The 20,765-nt window shown below is 38.3% G+C and overlaps 1 protein-coding gene and 1 long non-coding RNA gene across 20 annotated transcripts in view; one reads left to right on the top strand and one right to left on the bottom strand.

Moving 5' to 3' along the window:
* Positions 1-1,460: 1,460 nt before the first annotated feature.
* Positions 1,461-4,226, top strand: LOC135106697 (uncharacterized). 18 transcript variants are annotated; one of them, XR_010271419.1, is made up of 3 exons: positions 1,472-1,533; positions 2,982-3,219; positions 3,539-4,226. It is a non-coding gene; the product is annotated as an uncharacterized LOC135106697 (long non-coding RNA). The 18 variants fall into 18 exon arrangements; XR_010271420.1 differs by having other exon boundaries at positions 1,473-1,533; positions 3,542-4,226; XR_010271417.1 differs by having other exon boundaries at positions 1,475-1,533; positions 2,982-3,133; positions 3,542-4,226.
* Positions 4,227-7,576: 3,350 nt separating this feature from the next.
* LOC135106938 (peroxidase-like) overlaps positions 7,577-20,765 on the bottom strand; it is a 36,642-nt gene continuing 23,453 nt past the window's right edge. For both annotated transcript variants that reach the window (XM_064016389.1, XM_064016390.1), the window contains exons 5-18: positions 20,391-20,524; positions 19,892-20,028; positions 18,278-18,486; positions 17,770-17,943; positions 16,904-17,018; positions 13,144-13,254; positions 12,521-12,672; positions 11,808-12,005; positions 11,247-11,394; positions 10,990-11,146; positions 10,611-10,781; positions 10,000-10,143; positions 9,177-9,337; positions 7,577-8,284 (exon numbers count right to left, since the gene is read on the bottom strand). In XM_064016389.1, coding sequence (XP_063872459.1) covers positions 8,200-8,284; positions 9,177-9,337; positions 10,000-10,143; positions 10,611-10,781; positions 10,990-11,146; positions 11,247-11,394; positions 11,808-12,005; positions 12,521-12,672; positions 13,144-13,254; positions 16,904-17,018; positions 17,770-17,943; positions 18,278-18,486; positions 19,892-20,028; positions 20,391-20,524 — 2,096 coding nt within the window. In that variant the 3' untranslated portion in view covers positions 7,577-8,199. The remainder of the gene's footprint in view (positions 8,285-9,176; positions 9,338-9,999; positions 10,144-10,610; positions 10,782-10,989; positions 11,147-11,246; positions 11,395-11,807; positions 12,006-12,520; positions 12,673-13,143; positions 13,255-16,903; positions 17,019-17,769; positions 17,944-18,277; positions 18,487-19,891; positions 20,029-20,390; positions 20,525-20,765) is intronic.

Raw genomic sequence — 20,765 nt, 5'->3', positions numbered from 1 at the left:
GGGGAGGTAGGAGGAAAGGGAAGGACGGCTGGGTTTTACAAAGGAAGAGAGGTTGAACGGTGGAGGGTGGAAAAAGAAGAGACAAGGGTGAGTTTTGAAAGGAATGAAAGGTGAGAGCGGTTGAGGGAGGGAGTAGTGAAGAGTTGAAATTACCACGTTAGATAACGAACACACACACAGAGAGAGAGAGAGAGAGAGAGAGAGAGAGAGAGAGAGAGAGAGAGTCGCGCCTACCCACATACGTAATAACACATATAATAAGCACTTGGGAGCAATAGCACCCTTAACCTTGTTGTTGTTGTTGTTGCTATTGTTGTTGTTGGTGTTCTTAATATTTTTTTTCTGTCATATTAAGTCTTCATAATGAATTCCAGATGTTAAGCACAACAAGCAATGATAGTCACATTAACTGGACAATATTTATAAAAGAATTGCACTTGAAAATGCGTTATTGTTGAGATGATTCGCTCTCACGTAAAAGAATAACGCTCATTACTGCTTCAGAGCCTTGTGAATCACTGAATGAAACATTTCTGCCGTGTACTTTTAGGCTGTTTGTGCACTTGAGGAGCTTGTCAGGTACATGGCTTAGAGCGCTCCTTTAATTAAGTTGTTGAATTGATTGATTGATTGATATTGTGACTCCGCTAATTAAGGGGGCGTGAGGAGAGTGCAAGGGAGGATCCATAATATTATTTTGCCCAGAAAAAAAATAAATAAATAAATAAATAAATAAAAAAAATTGTTCAAAAGTACATTATGAAATTCCCCCAGGAACAAATATCTGTCCTAACACTCTTGCCAAGCGGCTGCACCCACCTCACTGAAATAAGCTGTTGACATTGTCATTCATGCAGTCAGTTTTTAATTTTAGCATTATGAAAATTCGAAATGTTATTTATGCTCCTTGCCTTCATGTTTCATAATTACTTAATTTGTTTAATGGAATATGTATCTTTACATTTCAGTACTATGAGAATTTGAAATAATGTGTGTACCATGTTTTCATATATATATATATATATATATATATATATATATATATATATATATATATATATATATATATATATATATATATATATATATATATATATATATATACTGATATTGTGCATATCATAGTTTGTTATTTTATGTTCACTTCCGTTTTATGAGTATTTCCAAATATTGTGTTATGTTTCAAAATTCTATAGTTGGTGTTTGGAACTACAAGCTCATTTTTTTTTCATTGGATATTCTGAAGCAAATGTTTATTAACATATCTCGTGGCACTATTATCTGCTCACTTTGTTTTAATCTAAGCAATTTTTTTTTTTTAACAGTGCTAAGAGCACCTCATGTGACGTAAACAGGGGCGTCACATAGGATGATATGAGAACCACCGGCTTTGAACGATGCTTACAGCGAGTAGTTATCAAGTGTCTTTATAAGAAACAAGGGGGGTGGGTAGGGGGAGAAGGAGGAGGAGGAGGAGGTAAAGTGGGAAGCAGTGAGACACACAGCCGGTCGTTTCTCCGGAGGATTGCGCAGGTAAAGTTTGGCTGGTTATATGTGCTTGTGTGTTGGTTTGGGACAGTTATTACTCGTGGTGGTGGTGTCTGGTGAGAAGGTTTATTTGACGCTACAGTGGATTTCAGACTGTGTGGTGGAGGACCGATAATTGTCTTGTGAACAAGACAAGGTTTGAAGGTTTTGCCCCGTGTCTTAGATGAGGATAGGGAATGTTGCTACAGTGTAGAAGAAAGGTGATGGAACACCTGCTTTTGATATTACTTAATTGCTGGCCAAGAATATACGAAGAATGATGCGGAAAAAAATAATAATTGCGCGTATGAATTTTTTTTTTGAGACCACATCAGTGCCTTAGTTTTATAACGTATGTAAATTTGGGCTTCCTGAATAAGACCAGCGTCGTAACAGCCATGTGTTATTTCATTAGTGACGATATACAGTCGTCGCTACAATAATTTCCGTCAACATACAATTGTCTTAGTTGTAGAAATTAGTCGGCATGTATTCACAGCGAAGGTAGTACGTATTTGTATAGCTTAGCAACGTGTTGGGGTTCTTGACTAGTGTAATTGTACAGTACAAGTCTCGAACCTCACATGAAACGCCACACGCACACGCACGCACACGTACGTTGGGGTTCTTGACTAGTGTAATTGTACAATAGAAGTTTCGAACCTCTCACGTGAAACGCCACACGCACGCACATGTAAAACAATGGAACATGCAAAAATTCAGTGAGGTGCTCAAATGTAGATCTAGTCATATCCACGTATAGACAGAATTGTTGTATAAGGCAGCGAAGATATAGACTGGCGAACACACGCAGCAGATAGACAAACGCACACTGCAGGGATGTAATATGTAGACAGGTAGTCAAAACGCGCAACAAAGATATTGGCAAGCGTACAGATAGAGGCAGACAAAACACAGGAGGCATACAAATACGCAATAGATATACACACAAACTCGCATTGAGCATGTATCTAAATATAAGGTTTATGCTGCACATGATAGGTTCTTCCTTCAGGTCATGTGCAATCAGAATCCCTAGATGGAAGGACTGACCCGCGTAACACTGATGTTTGAGATGAATATTCAAGTGTAACGTCCTTGTTCTCCACTTGCGGGGTTCGAGGGTTCGTGAGATCTGAGTGTTCTTTGTACTCTACTGTCTACAGGTCTTTTTTTCGTCTTCCCACCGGTCTCCTAATAATCTTTTAAGTGGAACCAGTTCCTTTATATGAACCCAATGCACCTATTTTAAGATGACGTGGATCTTTCTGTATACCTTAATTTAGTGGATTACATGGATCTGAAACTTATTCTATATGGCATGAATGGAAAGTGGTCGTGAACCTATTAGTTCAGATGTAATTTATCTTAATGGAAAGTGGTCGTGAGCCTATTAATGTAGTTCAGATGTAATTAATCGATTAAAAATCGCCAATTATTTGTACGTCTTACAGATATGAAGGTACGAGTTACTGCTGTGGTTGGTCTGCGCGGTCTGGGATATCAGGTTAACACAGCAGTCCTCATCAGCAGCAAGTGTCCTTGAGTTGTCTGCAGTAAATGTTTATAGTCTGTTTTAATTCATTCGGAGTGGAAGAAAAAAAATGTCAGTTTTTCATTTATTCACAATCTTGTTTCCCTTAGGCAGCAGTCTTTACCAGAGAAACCATTTTCATACAAACCAATAATATGGTGGGTAATTTTTCAGGATTTTGCTTAGATTCAAATAGAAAATTCACTGTATGTATGCTTGTATTTATGCGTTGTGATAGTCAAGTTAGCCTTTCCTTGCACACACACACACACACACACACGCATATATACACACTCACTTGAATACTCATTGTTTGCTATGCTCTTGAATTGCTGAATTTGTAATGACCCTTTGCCGAGGTGTAGCAGGATTGTTACTTGGTTAATGATGGGTTAAATATGTATATACATTAATATTGTACACAATACAAGATGTCTACAAACAGGCTTATAATAAGCATTCCCTCTTGTATTTCAGCAGATGGGGTGAAGAAACGTGATGCTCTACTATACACCACATAGATGGGATGAGATGTTCTACACCGCTCATGAATCAGTCATGCAGTATTTCAGTAGATGGGGTGAAGAAACGTGATGCTCTACTATACACCACATAGATGGGATGAGATGTTCTACACCGCACATGAATCAGTCATGCAGTATGTCAGGCAACAGTATAACACCAAAATGTGTACACATCGTACCCATCCCTGACACACAATTTAATGACTACAAGTGCTCACCACAGCCCATTACAACACCCACATAGTCATAGGTATATACATGACATGGCGTGGACATCCATTCAGAAATAGTTGCTCGTAAGGTTTACAGTAATATATTGACTTGTTACAGCTGCTGCCGCTACTCAAGGGAGTTGTGAACCAGCATGTCCTGCCAACAATCCCCATCCTGCTGGAGGAAATGTTTCATGTTGTATAAACTGTCATTCCCCAGGGAAGAGAAGAGGGAAGTCATTTGCCACACCATCTTGGGAGGGAAGAGAAGTGGTTCATCTGTCTTGCACATCAGCCTTCCAGAAGAGATGTCGTTCCACTGCCTCACGTTTCCAAAGATCTACTGTTTCCTATCATGTCATCCCCTCCTTATTCTGTGAATGTTGCTTGTGTGTGGTGCCAGTACTATATAATAAATTATGAAATTGATTTTAGTGTTTTTTTTCTTCCAAAGATCTACCGTTTCCTATCATGTCATCCCCTCCTTATTCTGTGAATGTTGCTTGTCTGTGGTGCCAGTACTATATATAATAAATTATGAAATTGATTTTAGTGTTTTTTTTCTAAAATGAAACATTTTTAAAATGCCAAGTTGGGTTATGAAGTGCAATTTTTTTATATTAATTTTTGGTGACAAGCTGTCTCTGGTGAATCAGCTCCAGTGACGTATATCATTATAAAGTATTTTGAAGGATAAAATGAGAGCATTTATCAGATATTTGGTCTTTTATTGAGCTTGGAAATGGTTATACAATAATCCTAGAAATGCCCAGTAAAAACCAAAAAAAAAAATTGATTACAATCTCCCTTCAGGCCTCCAAAAAATTGCCTTTTTTTATATATATCTGGTGCCAAATTTTCTGAAAAATACCAGTAAAATGGCTAGAAAAAGCCAGAAAAATGGCTAAAAATCTGTGCTAAGTCGAAAATACTCCGAAGAGTCTCCGGAGACAACGCAGAGATGTGTATATTGTTGTAAAAATAAAACAGTTTCCATAAACTTTTGTTTATTATTTCTATAATAAACACAATTTTCATTACATTATCTTCATAAAGTCTTGGGGCAATTTTCAACTTAGGTTTTTTACAGGTTTTTTACATGGGTACTGAGAGCAAACAGAATCCAAACTTGTTACTGATAAATAAATATTGAAAAGCATTTATAGTTAAAGTAATTTCATGCTGTCCCTCTTGAACAGTAACTGCAGTAAGAGTTTTAAAAAGTTGAGATGGCGATATAATAGATTTATATATTCTCAGCCTAAATGTCTCAAGAATACATTTCAGACCAATTACATACAACACTCCATTAAATGAAACACTTGCATAAAGGAATAGTACCACATTTGGCTCCAACAGCTGCACAGAGACCTTTCAATTATGACTAAATTCCATGAGTGGGTAGTATAATACTACCTGTTTGTGCAACTGGGACCATTAAACACAAAGTAAAAGACTTGGAACATACTGACAAGAACAGTGAGATGGATGTGTGAGTGTGCTGTGAGAGATGGTTTAACTATGAATTGACACCATCAGCAAAGTAAATGAATGACAGGAGAAACTGCAGTACTAACTGTGTGGACTGCAGGCTGACAAAGACTTGACTAATCTAGATGATGGTGATAAACAAAGACCAAGCTAAGAACTTAAAAATCAAATCTTCATAATGTAAGGTCTCATATACAACTGTCATTCAATTTTATAAAATGTTATTCCTTCTAGCAAAACAAGTGTGAACAAGAAATTAAATGACAATGAACAGGTCATGAAATCTATGAATATGAAGATAAAATCCTGTGGTTGAAACTATGCACATGGTACAGCATCTTCCATCTTCACTCTCCTCTGTCTTGCACTTGCTGTAGGTGTCTCTGAAAGCGTGTGTGCTGCCAGATGTCCAAATGCCTACATGAAAAAAGAAAAAAAGTTAATAATTCCCTCAGAAGGAGGCTGAAGTATAGATATTTCCTGTAATTCTTTATAACTTGCATAACTACCTGCAGGTGAATGGTGTCCCCATTAGTATTTGTAAATACATATAATATGAATTCTGATTTCTGCAAAAACTTTGTTAAAATTATAAATCATGTGAAGTAGAATTAAGTAGCAAATGACAAATGCATTGCAATTCTTTTCATAATGAAATGATGTATAGGTTAGATGAAATTAATGAATGAGCAAATAAAGTATAATTTAAGTTAGTAAAGATTAAAATCTAAAAAAATCCATAAACAAAAAAAGGAAAGCAAGCAAATAAACTAACAATTCTCCAAAAGGAAGTAACAGACAAAATTTTTTACAGGACATACATGAAACCCAAACTTGACACCTGCAACTTCTTAGGGTTGTGTACAGCAATCAGACTCACAAACACACACATCATCTCAAGTAACACCTTTGCAGTGACTGACATGGACTGGCAAGCTGCCATTGTTGATAACCAAGGAAACTAAAGACTAGGGGTTCCTTGGTCTCTCCTCACCTTTCTCCTTCCTCCTTTTCTGTTTGTTTCCTTATCATCATTACCTTATGAGACATACATAAAACCTAAAGCCTACACCTGCACTTGTCCTCATCAACTTTACCTTGGGAGACACTTACCTGTGGCAGTGCGCACACACACACACACAATTAAATTCTTGCATGCATGTCCTTGGAGCAATTGATGCCCTGTGCTATCAGGTCTGCTAGTCAATATTTCACTCACATTCTAACACTCTTTTGTCTAAAAGATTTTCACTGAATATATAGTTATTTTAGTGTTTCCACAGTGCACTGGGTATGAATTAGCAAGCCCCAGTTCAAATCCAGGCTGGGACAGTTGCCACACCACTCACATAGTGGTTCATCCTTGCTTGCTTCAGGATGGAATGAATGGGTGCCTGGGAAACCTAAATAAAGATAAACTATCATCATTATTAACATTATCATGAGAGAGAGAGAGAGAGAGAGAGAGAGAGAGAGAGAGAGAGAGAGAGAGAGAGAGAGAGAGAGAGAGAGAGAGAGAGAGAGAGAGAGAGAGAGAGAGAGAGAGAGAGACCCTATTACTTACATAAATTTATCCATGTGACTGTCAACATCTATCAGTGGAATCATAGCTTTTGTTTTCTTATTGGGGGAAAAAAAAACAGGGTAAGGCTAATTGATGAAGTGATTGAAAAATATCTTGCATGGAAATGTGGGAAGACAGCAAGAGCAGAGCACACTAATAGGATCTGCCAAAACATGGGTCAAATGTAGGAATGGCTTGTAGGTCAGCTTGGCCTGTGATGATTACAGTAGTCTGCTTCTACTACTACTTCTACTACTATTACTAATACTACTACACTGCTGTGACTACTATTGTAGGCATTCAATACTTGAGAAAGATATTGTGTGTGTGGGGAGGATACAAAAGTGAGCAATGTAAGATCTGCTTTGAGATGATGATGGGTTTATAGGAAAGGCCTTTGTGCAAAGAAAAAAATCTTTCATATTTCACCCATTAAAAGGTCAATGAGAGAGAGAGAGAGAGAGAGAGAGAGAGAGAGAGAGAGAGAGAGAGAGAGAGAGAGAGAGAGAGAGAGAGAGAGAGAGAGAGAGAGAGAGAGAGAGAGAGAGAGAGAGAGAGAGAGAGAGAGAGAGAGAGAGAGAGAGAGAGAGAGAGAGAGAGAGAGAGAGAGAGAGAGAGAGAGAGAGAGAGAGAGAGAGAGAGAGAGAGAGAGAGAGAGAATGCTTTCCTTTTATATCTTAGAAAGCACAAAGTATTAACTAAGGGTACTTGTCAGGAACAATAATTGTAAAATGTAATGTTATATTTGAGGAGATACACCTGAATGATCATTCTTACAAGTTCAACCTTCCCACCATACACCTGCTCCAATTACAAGGATTTCACAGCAATGTTTACCCCCATCTCTACAAAAGAGTATTCAGTGTGAGAGCCTCAAAGAGTATTCTATATATGCAAAACACCAGGTCCATAGCATAGTACAAAGACTGCTCATACAAGAAAACATAAAATAACAATATACAGTGGAGAATAATCTTTTAATAGTATAAATTAAGAACAAAACAAGACACAGATTAATACTAAACTGCTACTTTGGTGACCCATAAAGAATGTGTTATTCTTTGAGAGTTGTCAGCATGTGTTCTTGATCAAATAGAGATAGATGAATGGAAATGACTAAGGTTGTTAATGCCAAGTCATTACTGAGGTTTAAAAGAAAAGGAGACCAATCTATGGATGAAGATGACAGGTGGATATATGTAGGTGTGTATGGTTTCTTTCAGCTTCCCTTATTTTCTTATCTTCTTATGAAGGTGAGAGACAGTAGTACTAGATAGTGGAGGTACTAGTTATGGTGGTGGTTGTAGTGGTGGTGGTGGTGGTGGTGGTGGAGCAACAGTATCCTTCTCAGGCCCACACTGGTTCATTCCTCCATGGTGCTAGGGACACCTTTGGGATCAGTCTCCCAGAAGCACATGAAGCTCGCTTGTTCCTGAGGAAAGAAGAAAGAATCAATTGTCATTTCATCTATTGTCATTTTCTACTAACTGAACTAAGGCTTATTCATTCCTAGCTCAGCCTTTTCTATGTGAGGCTGTATGTATGAAATGTAATCCTCCTTTTATTTGAAGAAAAAAATAAATTAAAAGTTGTAGAGTTAACTTCAACACTGATATATTTATGCTTCTCCACTTCTAAACAAAGCAATATGGTGTATGATGAGGGAGACAAAGAACATGCATGAAGTGAGCCACAAAGATGTTAAACTAAAAAAAATCATATATCTGATTATTCCACAATATTGTGGTGAGAAGAAAGTCAAGACAAACTAAAAACATTATTCAACCTATGGCCTTTCTGCACTCAGGGTCCCAAATGTCTATTACCATCAGAAATTGAATTTTTAATTAACTATCAATGTAGATAGGATTATAAAGTACTGAAGAGAAATTGTGACTGAACTGATGCATAGGTTATGCAGGTTAGTTAGATATGCAGATGGATAAAACCATCTGTGTCACAGCTTACAATGAAAATGCATAGTTTGAATTAATATGTTAACATGGAGGTGTAAGCTTTGTTGGTAAAGTTTATGGAAAAATTTTGATTGGAACAGATGAACTATATGAATATTATAGACATGGTAAGTACAAGAGGACAGCCTCCAAAAATGTGAAAGATCAACATGCTGGAGTTCATGTAAGGGGTGAGAAGAGAAGGGAAGGACTGATACATGCAAAGCAGAAAGGCAAAGATTGTAATACTCATCAACTGTAACTCCTCTACCAAGGCCACCTCACTAAGGAGTTCTTAGGAAGTGGTATTAAATACAGCAATATAAATAGATATATAGAGAAACTATACACTGTAGACTTGACACATACAAGCGATGGGCCTGGATGAAGGCAAGAGGCTGCATCATTTCTATGTTGTCTGAGTTGTCACACAAGATGCGGGCAAGACTTGTCTGTCGGATCTCATCGAGCTGATCCTCGCTGAAAGATGGCTCCAGCCCACCATTCTCGTAGTAGAATCGGTCACCAAGCTGCCAAAATGGAGTGAAAATTTAGCTTTAACCTCCACTTGGGATGAGATAATCATTTTGACTTTGTGATTAAAAAACAGTAATTGAATACAGTGTGTGCATGTTGTGTCCAAGAAGAAATTTTGCATCTTCCCTTGACTGCATGTGCCCTTCATGGCTCACCAAAGATTAACTTCTCACTCAGAAAGTCAGCCAATACTTGCCCTTTTATGTCTGAACCCAATGCTTGATTCACATTATAAAGTTTCATAAGGAAATTCTATTCAATATAATTATTCTTGTTCTAACTAAATTATGGATTAATCTCTACAGGTAAAGACAGACCTGAGAGATAAAAAAAGCTTGTGACATCATGATAAAGAAATCATTTTCTGTAATAGCATTATATCAGACAAGTAACATAACACAAGTCTCAAATATTTAGAGTGTGTGTGTGTGTGTGTGTGTGTGTGTGTGTGTGTGTGTGTTTAAGTCAGAGTATGTGTGTGTCATAGTGTGTCAGAGTGTGTGTCAGAGTGTGTCAGTCAGAGTGTGTGTCAGAGTGTGTGTGTGTCAGAGTGTGTGTGTGTGTGTGTGTGTGTGTGTGTGTGTGTGTGTGTGTGTGTGTGTGTGTGTGTGTGCACGCCTTGTGTTACACTGAAAGCTTCAGTCCCACCACTCACTCTGAGGCGAGCAAACTGGTCCCCAACGATGCAGAGGAAGGTGTGACCAAGGACAGACCCTCGCTTCGGCTTTTCAGAGATGCCTCCAATGAAGATGTCAATGTCATTTACATCTTCATACAATGTCTGCAGCTGCGCAATCACCTGATAAAATGCAAGGTTGCTTACACATATGCAAAATGGACCAGTAGTACATACAGTGTCTCATCCAGCTACCACTGAAGTGTGGGGTGATATTTTCCCAGCACTGGTTTGAGATGGATCTAAGACTTGCATACAAATATATGTAGGATGTAAATATGAATGTCTGATATATGTAGAATTTTTGTATCCTAAGTAATGTGGAAATATGAAGAGCATGCATAAGGCAGGGTAGCAGTGTTTTCTGTTTTCAAATGTTAGTTTGTTCTTCTTTGAGAATGTGATTTGCAGTGTTGCTTTGTTATGTCTTTTTGATGCTAATGGACAAGGCTATCAGATGTAATGATAAAATGGAGAGAGAATAACATTCCACAACCAAACATGATAAAGAAAAATAGGATGAAGATTTCAAGGATATCTATTTGTTGCATATAAAAGAAATATCATACAGTATGCAATACAAGACATACCTGGGCATCCATGACATCACTGAGGTCATTAAATGTTTGTGCCAGCGGCAGATCACAAATCTTGCGCCACTGATTATATGGCGGCAGGCCATGTTCCCTGCCACGCTGGATGTTAAGAGACACGAGATCCATGCCAAAGGGATTATTACCAGCAAACAGATGATTGGTCAGCTGGGAAAGAAAAGAGAAACATTCTACAATCACACTAAATCAAGCACATTTTTTACTAAGGAAGTATTGTCAGATGGAATTTGAGGAATAAACCAAACATGGTAACAATTGTATAGCATGTTAATTTCATATAGTAATGACTAGATAGAAGTGTCCACTTATCCCTGTGATCTTTTTTCATCTTTACACATCTTCACAGTCAGCTCACCTCCTCACTGAAGAAGTGGTCGAATTTCTGACTTGGCTGGGTGGAGAACCCTCGAATAAGTGCATCAAAACCACCAGGTTGATAGAGGCTGAAAGGTGAAAACTGGTGCTTGCTGAGCTTCAGACTGTCTATCACAGTGCCAAACTTACCAAAAGTCCTGGAAATGATGAAGAAAATATGTGATACAAGTAATTCTTGGATTGTATGTATACATTTGTACAGTACTCTCTCCCTCTCTTTTTCTTGTTCTCACTTACTGCATGAAGCCAGAGATGAGGGTGTGGCCATATCTGAAGGCAGCAGTGGCAAACACATTATTGATACTGGGGTCAATATTATCGCTGTAGCCTGGAGCATACCCAGCTTTACGTGGCACAAGACCAAATGCCTCCATGAATGTGCCTCCTGAAGGAATGGGGGGAATATTACCAATCTATTAAAATTACACAAGGAAGAAGAAGAAATCTTAGAGTGAAGGAGGACAAGAATGTCTGGTCAGTTTATAGCAATGCAATGGTTCAATGTGGGAAAGGTGTCAGTAATAGGAAAATGCTTCTGTTGTTTTTCTTGCAATACAATGAAAATGAAAATGTGACAGAAAATGAGTTGTGAGGAATGGAGGTGTTGTGCTTCCTGGCATATAATGAATATATTTTTCCAGAAAAATGAAAGATTACCAAAATATCAAAATATAGAAAAATGTGCTTCAAACAGGAGAATAAAAAGGAGCAAAGAAGTCCATAGAAGGAGAAATACTCCTTCCTTGTAAAACTGAAGTGATGAAAGCCTGATGAAAGAGAAGAGCCCTACACACCCACCCAGGATAATGGGCAGGTACTCATTGTAGGTGATGTGCTGCATCTGTGCTGCCACAATGCGCCTTGACTCCTGGAAAAGGATCTCATCAGTCCATCCTGGGTTGATCTTAGAGAGTTCTCTGGCCAGGCGGTTGTGTTGCCTCATCCATACAGTGTGCATGACAGCCAGCTGTGGCTGCTCATTCACACGGCTGTCACCTGCAGAAATATAGAGTTTGCTGGAATTCTTGGGTGTTTTTGAGTGTCAAGAGTATAAACTTTTTGGAGAAGGAAACATGTGAAATATCTACTTTTTAATAAAGTTATTGGTGAGTTATGCAAGCCCTTCTCTTGGGATATATTGCTAAGGAAGTGTGGCTATTCTGATGAAGAGAAACTGAGTATTCAACTTTAAATGTAGGTGTGTATGCCTTTTCCTTTTGGACTTTCAGAATAGCTCAGGAATAGCAATGAATCAATATTCTTCAGTACATAGATGCTTACATGCATACAGAACTTGTGCTCACATTGCATGATCAGATACTGTATGATGGAGACTTCTTTGAATGTTCTGCATATCTAGCATGTAAAGTGTAAGAAGTGCAAGAAACATCAGTCTGGAGATCGTATGGTAGAATCATTAAGGAGGAAGAAGAAAACATTTATGCAAAATCTTAAAAATATCTGCAGACAGGGATGTTGAAATATGCTCCAGAGATGAAGAGGAAACCCACCTGCCTTGAAGCAATACTTCTGGCCAGTGGAGTCCTTACATTCACTGGGCTTGGGTGGAAGGAGATGTTTTGGGTCGTTGCTTTCCTTCAGCAACCCACCAGTGAATGTTCTAAGTTCATTGGACTCACTCACACTGGATCCATAGACATTGCTGTTGGAGGGTGGAAAAAAAATAAGCCAAAGTTGGACAATTAAATGACTGGGCATACATTACAGACATTAATGTTTAGGATATAAATAAGGTGGAAATATATTGACAAATGTCACTTTTTGGAAAGAAAATAACAGGGAATTTCAATTATTACTAGGGAATTTAGCATAATGTCTTTAAAGTCACAACTTTCTTGCAGAACTGGAAGATATTTAAACATTTAGATACAAAGGTGGCTTCCAGAGTCTTTAACCATTACAAGAGTACATGAATTTAACTGCTATTATATTAACTACATCTACATGGCACTTAAGAACTTAAATTTGATATTATTAACCTTTTATTCAGTTAATGTAGTCACAAGAAAAAACAAAAAAAATGAGGATATTAAAGTGAAATTGTTGACTAAAAGCATGCATGTACCATTGAATACATGATAAACATTGTTCTGATTTTGAAAGTTTTGGTCACCTGGCATCTATGAAGGCTGTAATCTGGTTCATTTGCTCCCGAGGGCCAAAGTTACATGCAGGACGAACTGCTGGCATGGACCTTACAAAATCCATGCACTGCTGATTAAATCTGGAATAATGTTTTCATGAATAGAAAGAAAATAGAGAAAATGATGAATAATGTACTTCAGTAAAAGGAAAGCTATATTAGAAACATGACTGAAATGGTCACACACGGTCACACACACACACACACACACACACACACACACACACACACTTGGTGAGAGAGATAGCAGATAAGAAAAGATTGTAACAGCATTTAGTTTAAAGGAGGAGTGTACACCACAGATGCATGAAAGAGAAAAGAAGGTAAAGCAGTGTGTGGATAAACTGGTGGAGACAATACAAGAAGACAAGGAGCTGACAGAAGAGATTGAAGAAATTTGAAGATTGGCAGATAAGATATGTTAAGGGTGGGCAGCATCCCATTAAAATAAGGTTTAGGTCGCAAGCAGCAGCTGAAGAAATAATAAGCAAAGCTTGGAAATTGGCCAGAGTTGAAAAGCATAAACAAGTGTGGATAAAAAATGATAGGACCACAAAAGAGTGAGCCACTATAAATGAACTAAAAAGAGAAGCAAATAAAAACTAAACAAAGAAAGATCATAGCCACTATAAATGAACTAAGAAGATAAGCAAATAAAATAACAAAATAAAAAGAAAGATCAGAGGTGAAGAGGAGGTTCTATTGGAGGGTCATGGACATGAGGCTGAGAAACTGGTACAAGAGAGAGGACAATGCAGAGGGGTAGGATTAAAAGTGGCATATACAAACATAAATGGTTTGATGCCAGCAGTGTTGGAAGTAAAACATTATTCAATAGAAGAAAAACCAGATATCATGAGAATTGTTGAAACAAAACTGGTGAGTGATGTGAATGTTTTAATTATTTGTGATGGAAAATACAACCTCTGGATGAGAAATAGAAAATGTAAGCAGGGTAGAGGTGTGATGCTCCTAGTTAGAAAAGAATTGACAGTGGAGTTTACTGCATGTGGAGAGGGGGAGGCAGAAGTACTGAAAGTAAGCTTAAAGAGAAATCTGGGAAGAAGCAAAAATATTGTAGTGCCTTATGTTCTCCCTAATTCCAACTCATGGGGGGAGAAGGAATACAAGAGAATGCTGGAAGACACAAGAGGATGTTTATTCAAGTTGCTTGAAGAAAATGAAGATATACTAGTGATGGGAGACTTTAATTGTGGTGAAGAGGTATCTTGGTAAAGTTGGACCACAGAAGGTAGTGAGTCTTCATGGGGGAAACAAATTGCTGGAGTTGGCTGTTGACAATATTCTTATGCAGAGGGCTAAAGAAGACACGAGATTCAGAGTAAATGAAATACCATCAAGACTCGATCTAATTTTTACAAGGAACAAGCAATAGTAGAGGATTTAAAGTACAAAAACCTAGTAAAAAAGTAATCATGCATTGATTCAGTTCTTAGTAATGAATAAAAACATCAGTACAAGAAAAAAGACCACATGAGAGAATGGTTGAATTATAGTAAGACAAATTTTGGACAGCTTATGAAATATCTTGATGAAGTGGATTGGAACAAAGTATTTCAAACTGGCAACATAGAAGAAAAGTGGATCACCTTCCTGGACATTTATAATAAAGGAGTGGAGAAATGGGTACCTAAGAAATCAATAGTGAACCTGTTTAAGAAGGATTGGTATAACAAGAAATGTGCTAAAGTTAAAATGGAGAGAGGAAAAGTGTGGAACAAGTGGAGGAAATATAAGACATGACTTGTGGGCCAGTTATATAGGAAAAGGAGTGAATATGCTAAAATATGCAGAGATGAGCAGAAGAATTATAGAAAGAATGTGACAATTGTAAAGACCAGCCAAAACTGTTTTATAGATTTATCAATGCAAAATTGAAGATTAAAGTTGGAGAAGAAATGGATGAAGACCCAAAAGAGATGGCTGAAGAATTCAACAGTTATATCAACTTAGTGTTTATTAAGGAAAATTATTTTAGGGAAGAAAGGATAATGATGAAAAATAGGAATGGTCTGAAAGAGATTGTAACATCAACAGAAGAAGTAAAGAATATGTTGGAAGAGCTGGATGTAAGAAAAGCAATGGGACCTGATGATGTGTTGAACCAGATTCTAAAGAAGTGCAGCCCACAACTAGCAAAAGTGATACACAATATGATCAGCACCACCCTGTTGGAAGGAAGAGTACCTAAAGATTGGGAACAGGTGAATATTACCCCAGTTCACTAGGCTGGAAGTAAAGAAGATCCATTAAACTATAGACCAGTATTACTGACAAGTGTAGCAAAGATTTGTGAAAAGATCATCAAGAACAGATGGGTGAAACACTTGGAAGACAGCAATGTGATAACAGAGACAATCTAGATTCAGAGAAGGAAGATCTTGTGTAGGAAATTTGATGAGCTTCTACTTAAGACATAGTGCAAGAGAGAGATGGATGGGCTGACTGCATATACCTAAAAAAATCCATTTGATAAAGTACTGTGCAAAAAGGTAATATGGAAATTGAAAAATATAGGAAGACTGGGAGGATCATTATTAAAATGTATGTCTGATTTTTTGATGGACAGAGAAATGAGTACAATAATCAGAGACAATAAGTCAAAATGGAGAGCAGTAATATGTGGAGTTCTGAGAGGATAAGTACTAGCACCAGTTATGTCTGCAATATATGTAAACAACGTGATGGAAGGGGTGACAAGCTACACAAGTCTCTTTGCTGATCATGCTAAGATTATGAGAAAAGTAATAAATGAAGAAGACTGCAAAGGTCTGAATCAAGACTTAATTAAGATAAATGAATGATTATTGAGGTGGAGCATAGAGTTTAATGCCCAGAAATGTAGTGTGACAGAGTTTGGAAAAAGTATGAGAAGAACAGAAGCCAACTACTATTTGGAAAATGAGAAAATTACTATAAGAACAGAAGCAAAAGATCTGGAAATAACCATTTCTAATAAACTGTCATTTGAGAAGCATATAAACAAGATCACTGGAGAAACATACAATCTGCTGAGAAACATCAAGATGGCATTCAGTTATATTGATGAAGATGATAAAAAAACATAACAATGATATGTCTAAGATTGGAGTATGCAGCGTTAGTGTGGTCACCAAGTTTGGAGAAGGATATCAGAAAGCTAAAAAGAATTCAGAGAGCTGCAACTAAAATCCCTACAGGCCTGAGAGGGTATAGTTATGAAGAGAAAATGAAGAGATTGGGCCTGACTACACTGGAAAAAAAAGGAGAAGAGATGATTTGATAGCACTATACAGAATATTGAAAGGGATGGAGAAGTTTGACAGGGATGATCTTGTGATGCCAGATATGAGAAGTACCAGAGGACATGGAAGGAAACTGGAAAGGAGTGTTTGCAGAAGACACATAAAAAAACATAGCTTTCCCCACAGAAGCATAGCAGTGTGGAATTAACTTTTTTGATGAGACTGTGTGTGTGTGCCAAGACAGTCCATAAATTTGAAGAAAATTTGGAAAAAGTCGATATGGAGACAGGAGAGCAAAACCTTAGTGTGGCTCTTATCCTGTATCTAGGTAAATACACACACACAAAATTTTCAAGTTATCCAATTTTAAGGCAGGTAAGTGGAAAAGAATTACACAGCAAAAGATGTACATTATCAGGCGTTTAATAAGAGGACGTATCTTTACTATTTCTATGAACAATATCAACTGCTTCATCACTCCATACTTGCTGTAGAAATGATCGTTAGATGGGATGGTAATTGGCAAGCATTCAGGATGCATCTCTGAGGCGGGACGAAAGGCTCCATTGATACAGCAGGTGATATCCGACATGTTCTTTCCTGCACAAGACAAAATGTTCATAAAGATCGTTTTCTTACACATATATAAAGCAGTACCTGGCCTTCAGTACATGGCTGTCAACAAGCCTCCATTTCCTACCTTTCTACCAAGCTTATATCAAGCTGACTTCCTCATGGATAGATTACTCAAGAATGGGAAGCATATCACATCATATCACATGCTCTAATTTACTCTTATCTAAAAAAAAAATGTTAGGATTGTTTTACACCATCTGCAATGTGATTTTTATTTTTTGTAACTTATGTGAGAAATATATTCATGGCTGACAAAACAATAATATTTGTAACTGGTGTTTATCATCAATCTGAAGTTAAGAGTCAACCTCAGAGTGGACTGATTAGTAAGGATCTGGTGTCAAGTAGGATCTGAATCCCTAGATCTAAGTGTTTATAGGTGCACACCAAGCATGGCCAAGGCAATTATTGTACATACTAGCACAGCATTCAACTGCTCCGCTTATGTCTACTCTCTACATCTGCACAACAACTCAGCTAAGTATCCTAACAAGTCTCAGGCCTCTGTATTGTTATATGCTTAGTGCTATAGGTCTACTACACCTATAAGGCAAACATCTTATAACCTGAGCTTGGTTCCAAACTATGAACAAGGAAACAAAAAAACCTCTATTATCACAGTTCAATTCACCCACTTTAGAAAATCACAAGGATGGGAGCTCATCTGTTCATTACCTTTCAGGATTCAGCCTTGATAACAGAGGACTTTCCTTACCTTTAGAGATGGGGGTGTGGGTCACATCATGGTCCAAGAACTGTCCCCACTGCATGATGAGCATAGTGAAGTTTGCATAAAGATTGTCCCTGTCGATGATAACTTTGGAGGAGATGAGGCGAGGTGACGGCAGGGGTGCTCCTGACTGGGAAGTGGAACGGGGTGTGTTTAATCCTGGAACAAAAACACATTAGTGAGAAATTCTTGTGTGTGTGTGTGTGTGTGTGTGTGTGTGTGTGTGTGTGTGTGTCTCTCAGAGAGAGAGAGAGAGAGAGAGAGAGAGAGAGAGAGAGAGAGAGAGAGAGAGAGAGAGAGAGACTAATGGCAGTGGATAATTTGGAAATATTTCTGCCTGTCTGATCAAGTGGCTGTGCTTTACCCCTACAAACAAAAAAGTTCTTGGCAGTGATTAATTTGCTATTTCTTCTCCTTGGTTGATTACATGGCTGCCTTGTACCTAAAGACAATAAAGCTCTCCACTGTCTTGCGTCAAGCTCCTGAGGCTCACCGTCATCATAGTCGGCTGCGAGGATGCGCTGGAAGGCAGTCCCAGCTCGGCCCCAGTTCTTGTGGCGACGGTTGTTGCAGGTGGCATCCAAAGCGCGGTATTTAGTTCTTGGGCAGATTGGTTCTTCAGGACAAGTGTCTTCAATCACAGTATTCTGGATGCCAAACTTTGGCAGACCAAACCCACCCTGTTCCTTGTTAAGGTTAAACCTAGAAAAATGAGCAAAAAAAAGTTACTTTAGTAGCTAAAGAATTAAAAACTATCTTATCCAATCATACATAATTTGGTTCAAACACAACATTCTAGTGACAGCTTCATTTGTTGACAATAAGGTGGTAATGTTCTGATATTTAGTGAGATGCTTATGGCTTCCATGCCAGATTCTCTCTCTATCTCTCTCTCTCTCTTGCTATGTTGCATCCCTTAGTACCTTATACAGTAAAATCCCTCTTATCTGGCATCAACGGGACTGCAGACATGCTGGATACTTGAAGTTGCAGGATACTTGAATAGAAGTGAAATTATGTCCACAATCACCACCTACACTCATGCATCTTACCATAACAAAGATCAGCTGATTGATTGGTGAGTGTGAGGTGGCAGCCCGCGCTGCCACCTCACACTCACCAACGCACATTGTGATTGTAATTGTGACTCCTTCTGATCTTTTCAAGCTGAACCACTCGTATATCACTTTGTCCATCATTTCACCATGATGATACTGCAGTGTGTGACGATTTTCCGCTGCCTTTGGGGTGTCAGTGGGTTTCATGTAATCCCGCAACTTTTTCGTTTGGGATTTAATGTCATAAATAGTTGATGGGCCCACACCATATTCTGCCATTAGTTGCTGTCTGTTTTCACCTCTCTTTAATCGTCGATAAATGTCTACCTTCTGCTTAAGTGTAAGCACAACACGCTTCCTCTTTTCTACAACTTTAGGCACGATGAAGGCGTCAGGCGATGAACAGTGCACACGCTGGACTGAGTCACTGAGTAAACACAGTGCAGTGGGCCGTGGGTGGCGTGAAGCAGTGCGCTCTGGTAGCAAGGGGACAAAGTATGCCTCACACGGGAATTTTAATCAATTTTATGAGTACACATTGATTTTTTATTGATTTTAAGGCTCAGGGAAAAATGTGCCGGATACTTGAAGCTGCCGGATACTTGAATGCTGGATGAGAGGGATTTTACTGTAATATTATTTCCATGGTTGCTGATGTAAATTTGCTACCAGTATCCCTTCCTGTCTCCCATAGCCTATCTGCTCAAGACTTTCTACCTCCTGTCACCAGTATTTTATCCAACCTGTAATCATTATCAACTTTTTCATCCCTTTCACTGCTAACTCCCTTTTGGATTCTATCTTCTACTTTTTCAGTATTTGAATTGTTTCAAAAGGTGAGTGTCAAGCCACCTCTAAAACTAGGGTGGACATCTCTCTTGGTTTCCCTCTTGTTTTTTTTGCGGGGAATGACATTGTGAACAGGTTTTTTTTATCATTTTTTTTTTTTTTGTCCTTGGATAGTCTTTCTCACATATAAAAAGAACAAAAATCCTATACCACTCACTCCTTTGCAAGAATAAGAAGAACAAAAATCCTATACCACTCACTCCTTTGCAAGAATGACAGAAGCAGCGATGTTCTTGGAAGCATCCTTGGCTTGCTTGACGATCTCCTCTGATGTCTGGAAAAGCTGTGCATGAAGAGATGTTGGCGAGCCTTTTTTTGCCACTACATTGTTCTGCAGCTGTTGAGAGAACAAGGGCTGTGAACCTGCACCTTTAGACAAAATACTTGTGGATACAGTATATGTATTGTTGAATCAAATGAATGCATAGATATGATGCCTTCCTCCTTGGACAATTCTCAGAAACACTTAGACAGATAGGTCTCAAGGTAATTGTTTTTGTACTCCTGTCCTGTCATTACATAACTGAAACAATGCAGTTTCAGGCTTAAATGGTGATGCAACAATATTAATGGTAAATTATCAAAACCAACAACTGAAGCCATCTTAAGACTTCTGAGGCAGCAGATCTGACACTGGCATCCTTCCTTTGATTACAAAAAGAAAAATATGGCAAAAATATGCGTGCAACAAGATCTTACCAAGAAAGCCTCAAAATCATCCTTCTGGTTCACCTCCTGAACACCCATCTCACAGGCCTTGTTGAGGTCAGGGAACTGGATGTCAGGAACAGAGGGAGGCACAGGGTGCTGCTTGCTGATCAGTCCACTCACATCTGCATCAACAAGAAGGTGTTTTGGAAAATAAGGGAGGTGAGGATGGGTGAACTATTAGTGTCAAAGAACGAAGAATTGGTATGTGATGGCCAGAGATGTTTTAAGTGTAAATGTAAAGGCTTTATAGTATGGCCAGAGAGGGTGAAGAGATAAGTAATGTTGTGTGGAAGTCAGAGAAGTGAGTGTGGGAGGATGTAAGAGAGTAACAAAGAGCAGAGTAGGATATGTGGCCAGATATGT

This window comes from Scylla paramamosain, chromosome 14 (assembly GCF_035594125.1).
Source record: "Scylla paramamosain isolate STU-SP2022 chromosome 14, ASM3559412v1, whole genome shotgun sequence".
Classification (NCBI taxonomy): Eukaryota; Metazoa; Arthropoda; class Malacostraca; order Decapoda; family Portunidae; genus Scylla; species Scylla paramamosain.
The sequence above is the reverse complement of the archived record's forward strand: the minus strand, read 5'-3'. Positions and strand labels throughout refer to the sequence as shown.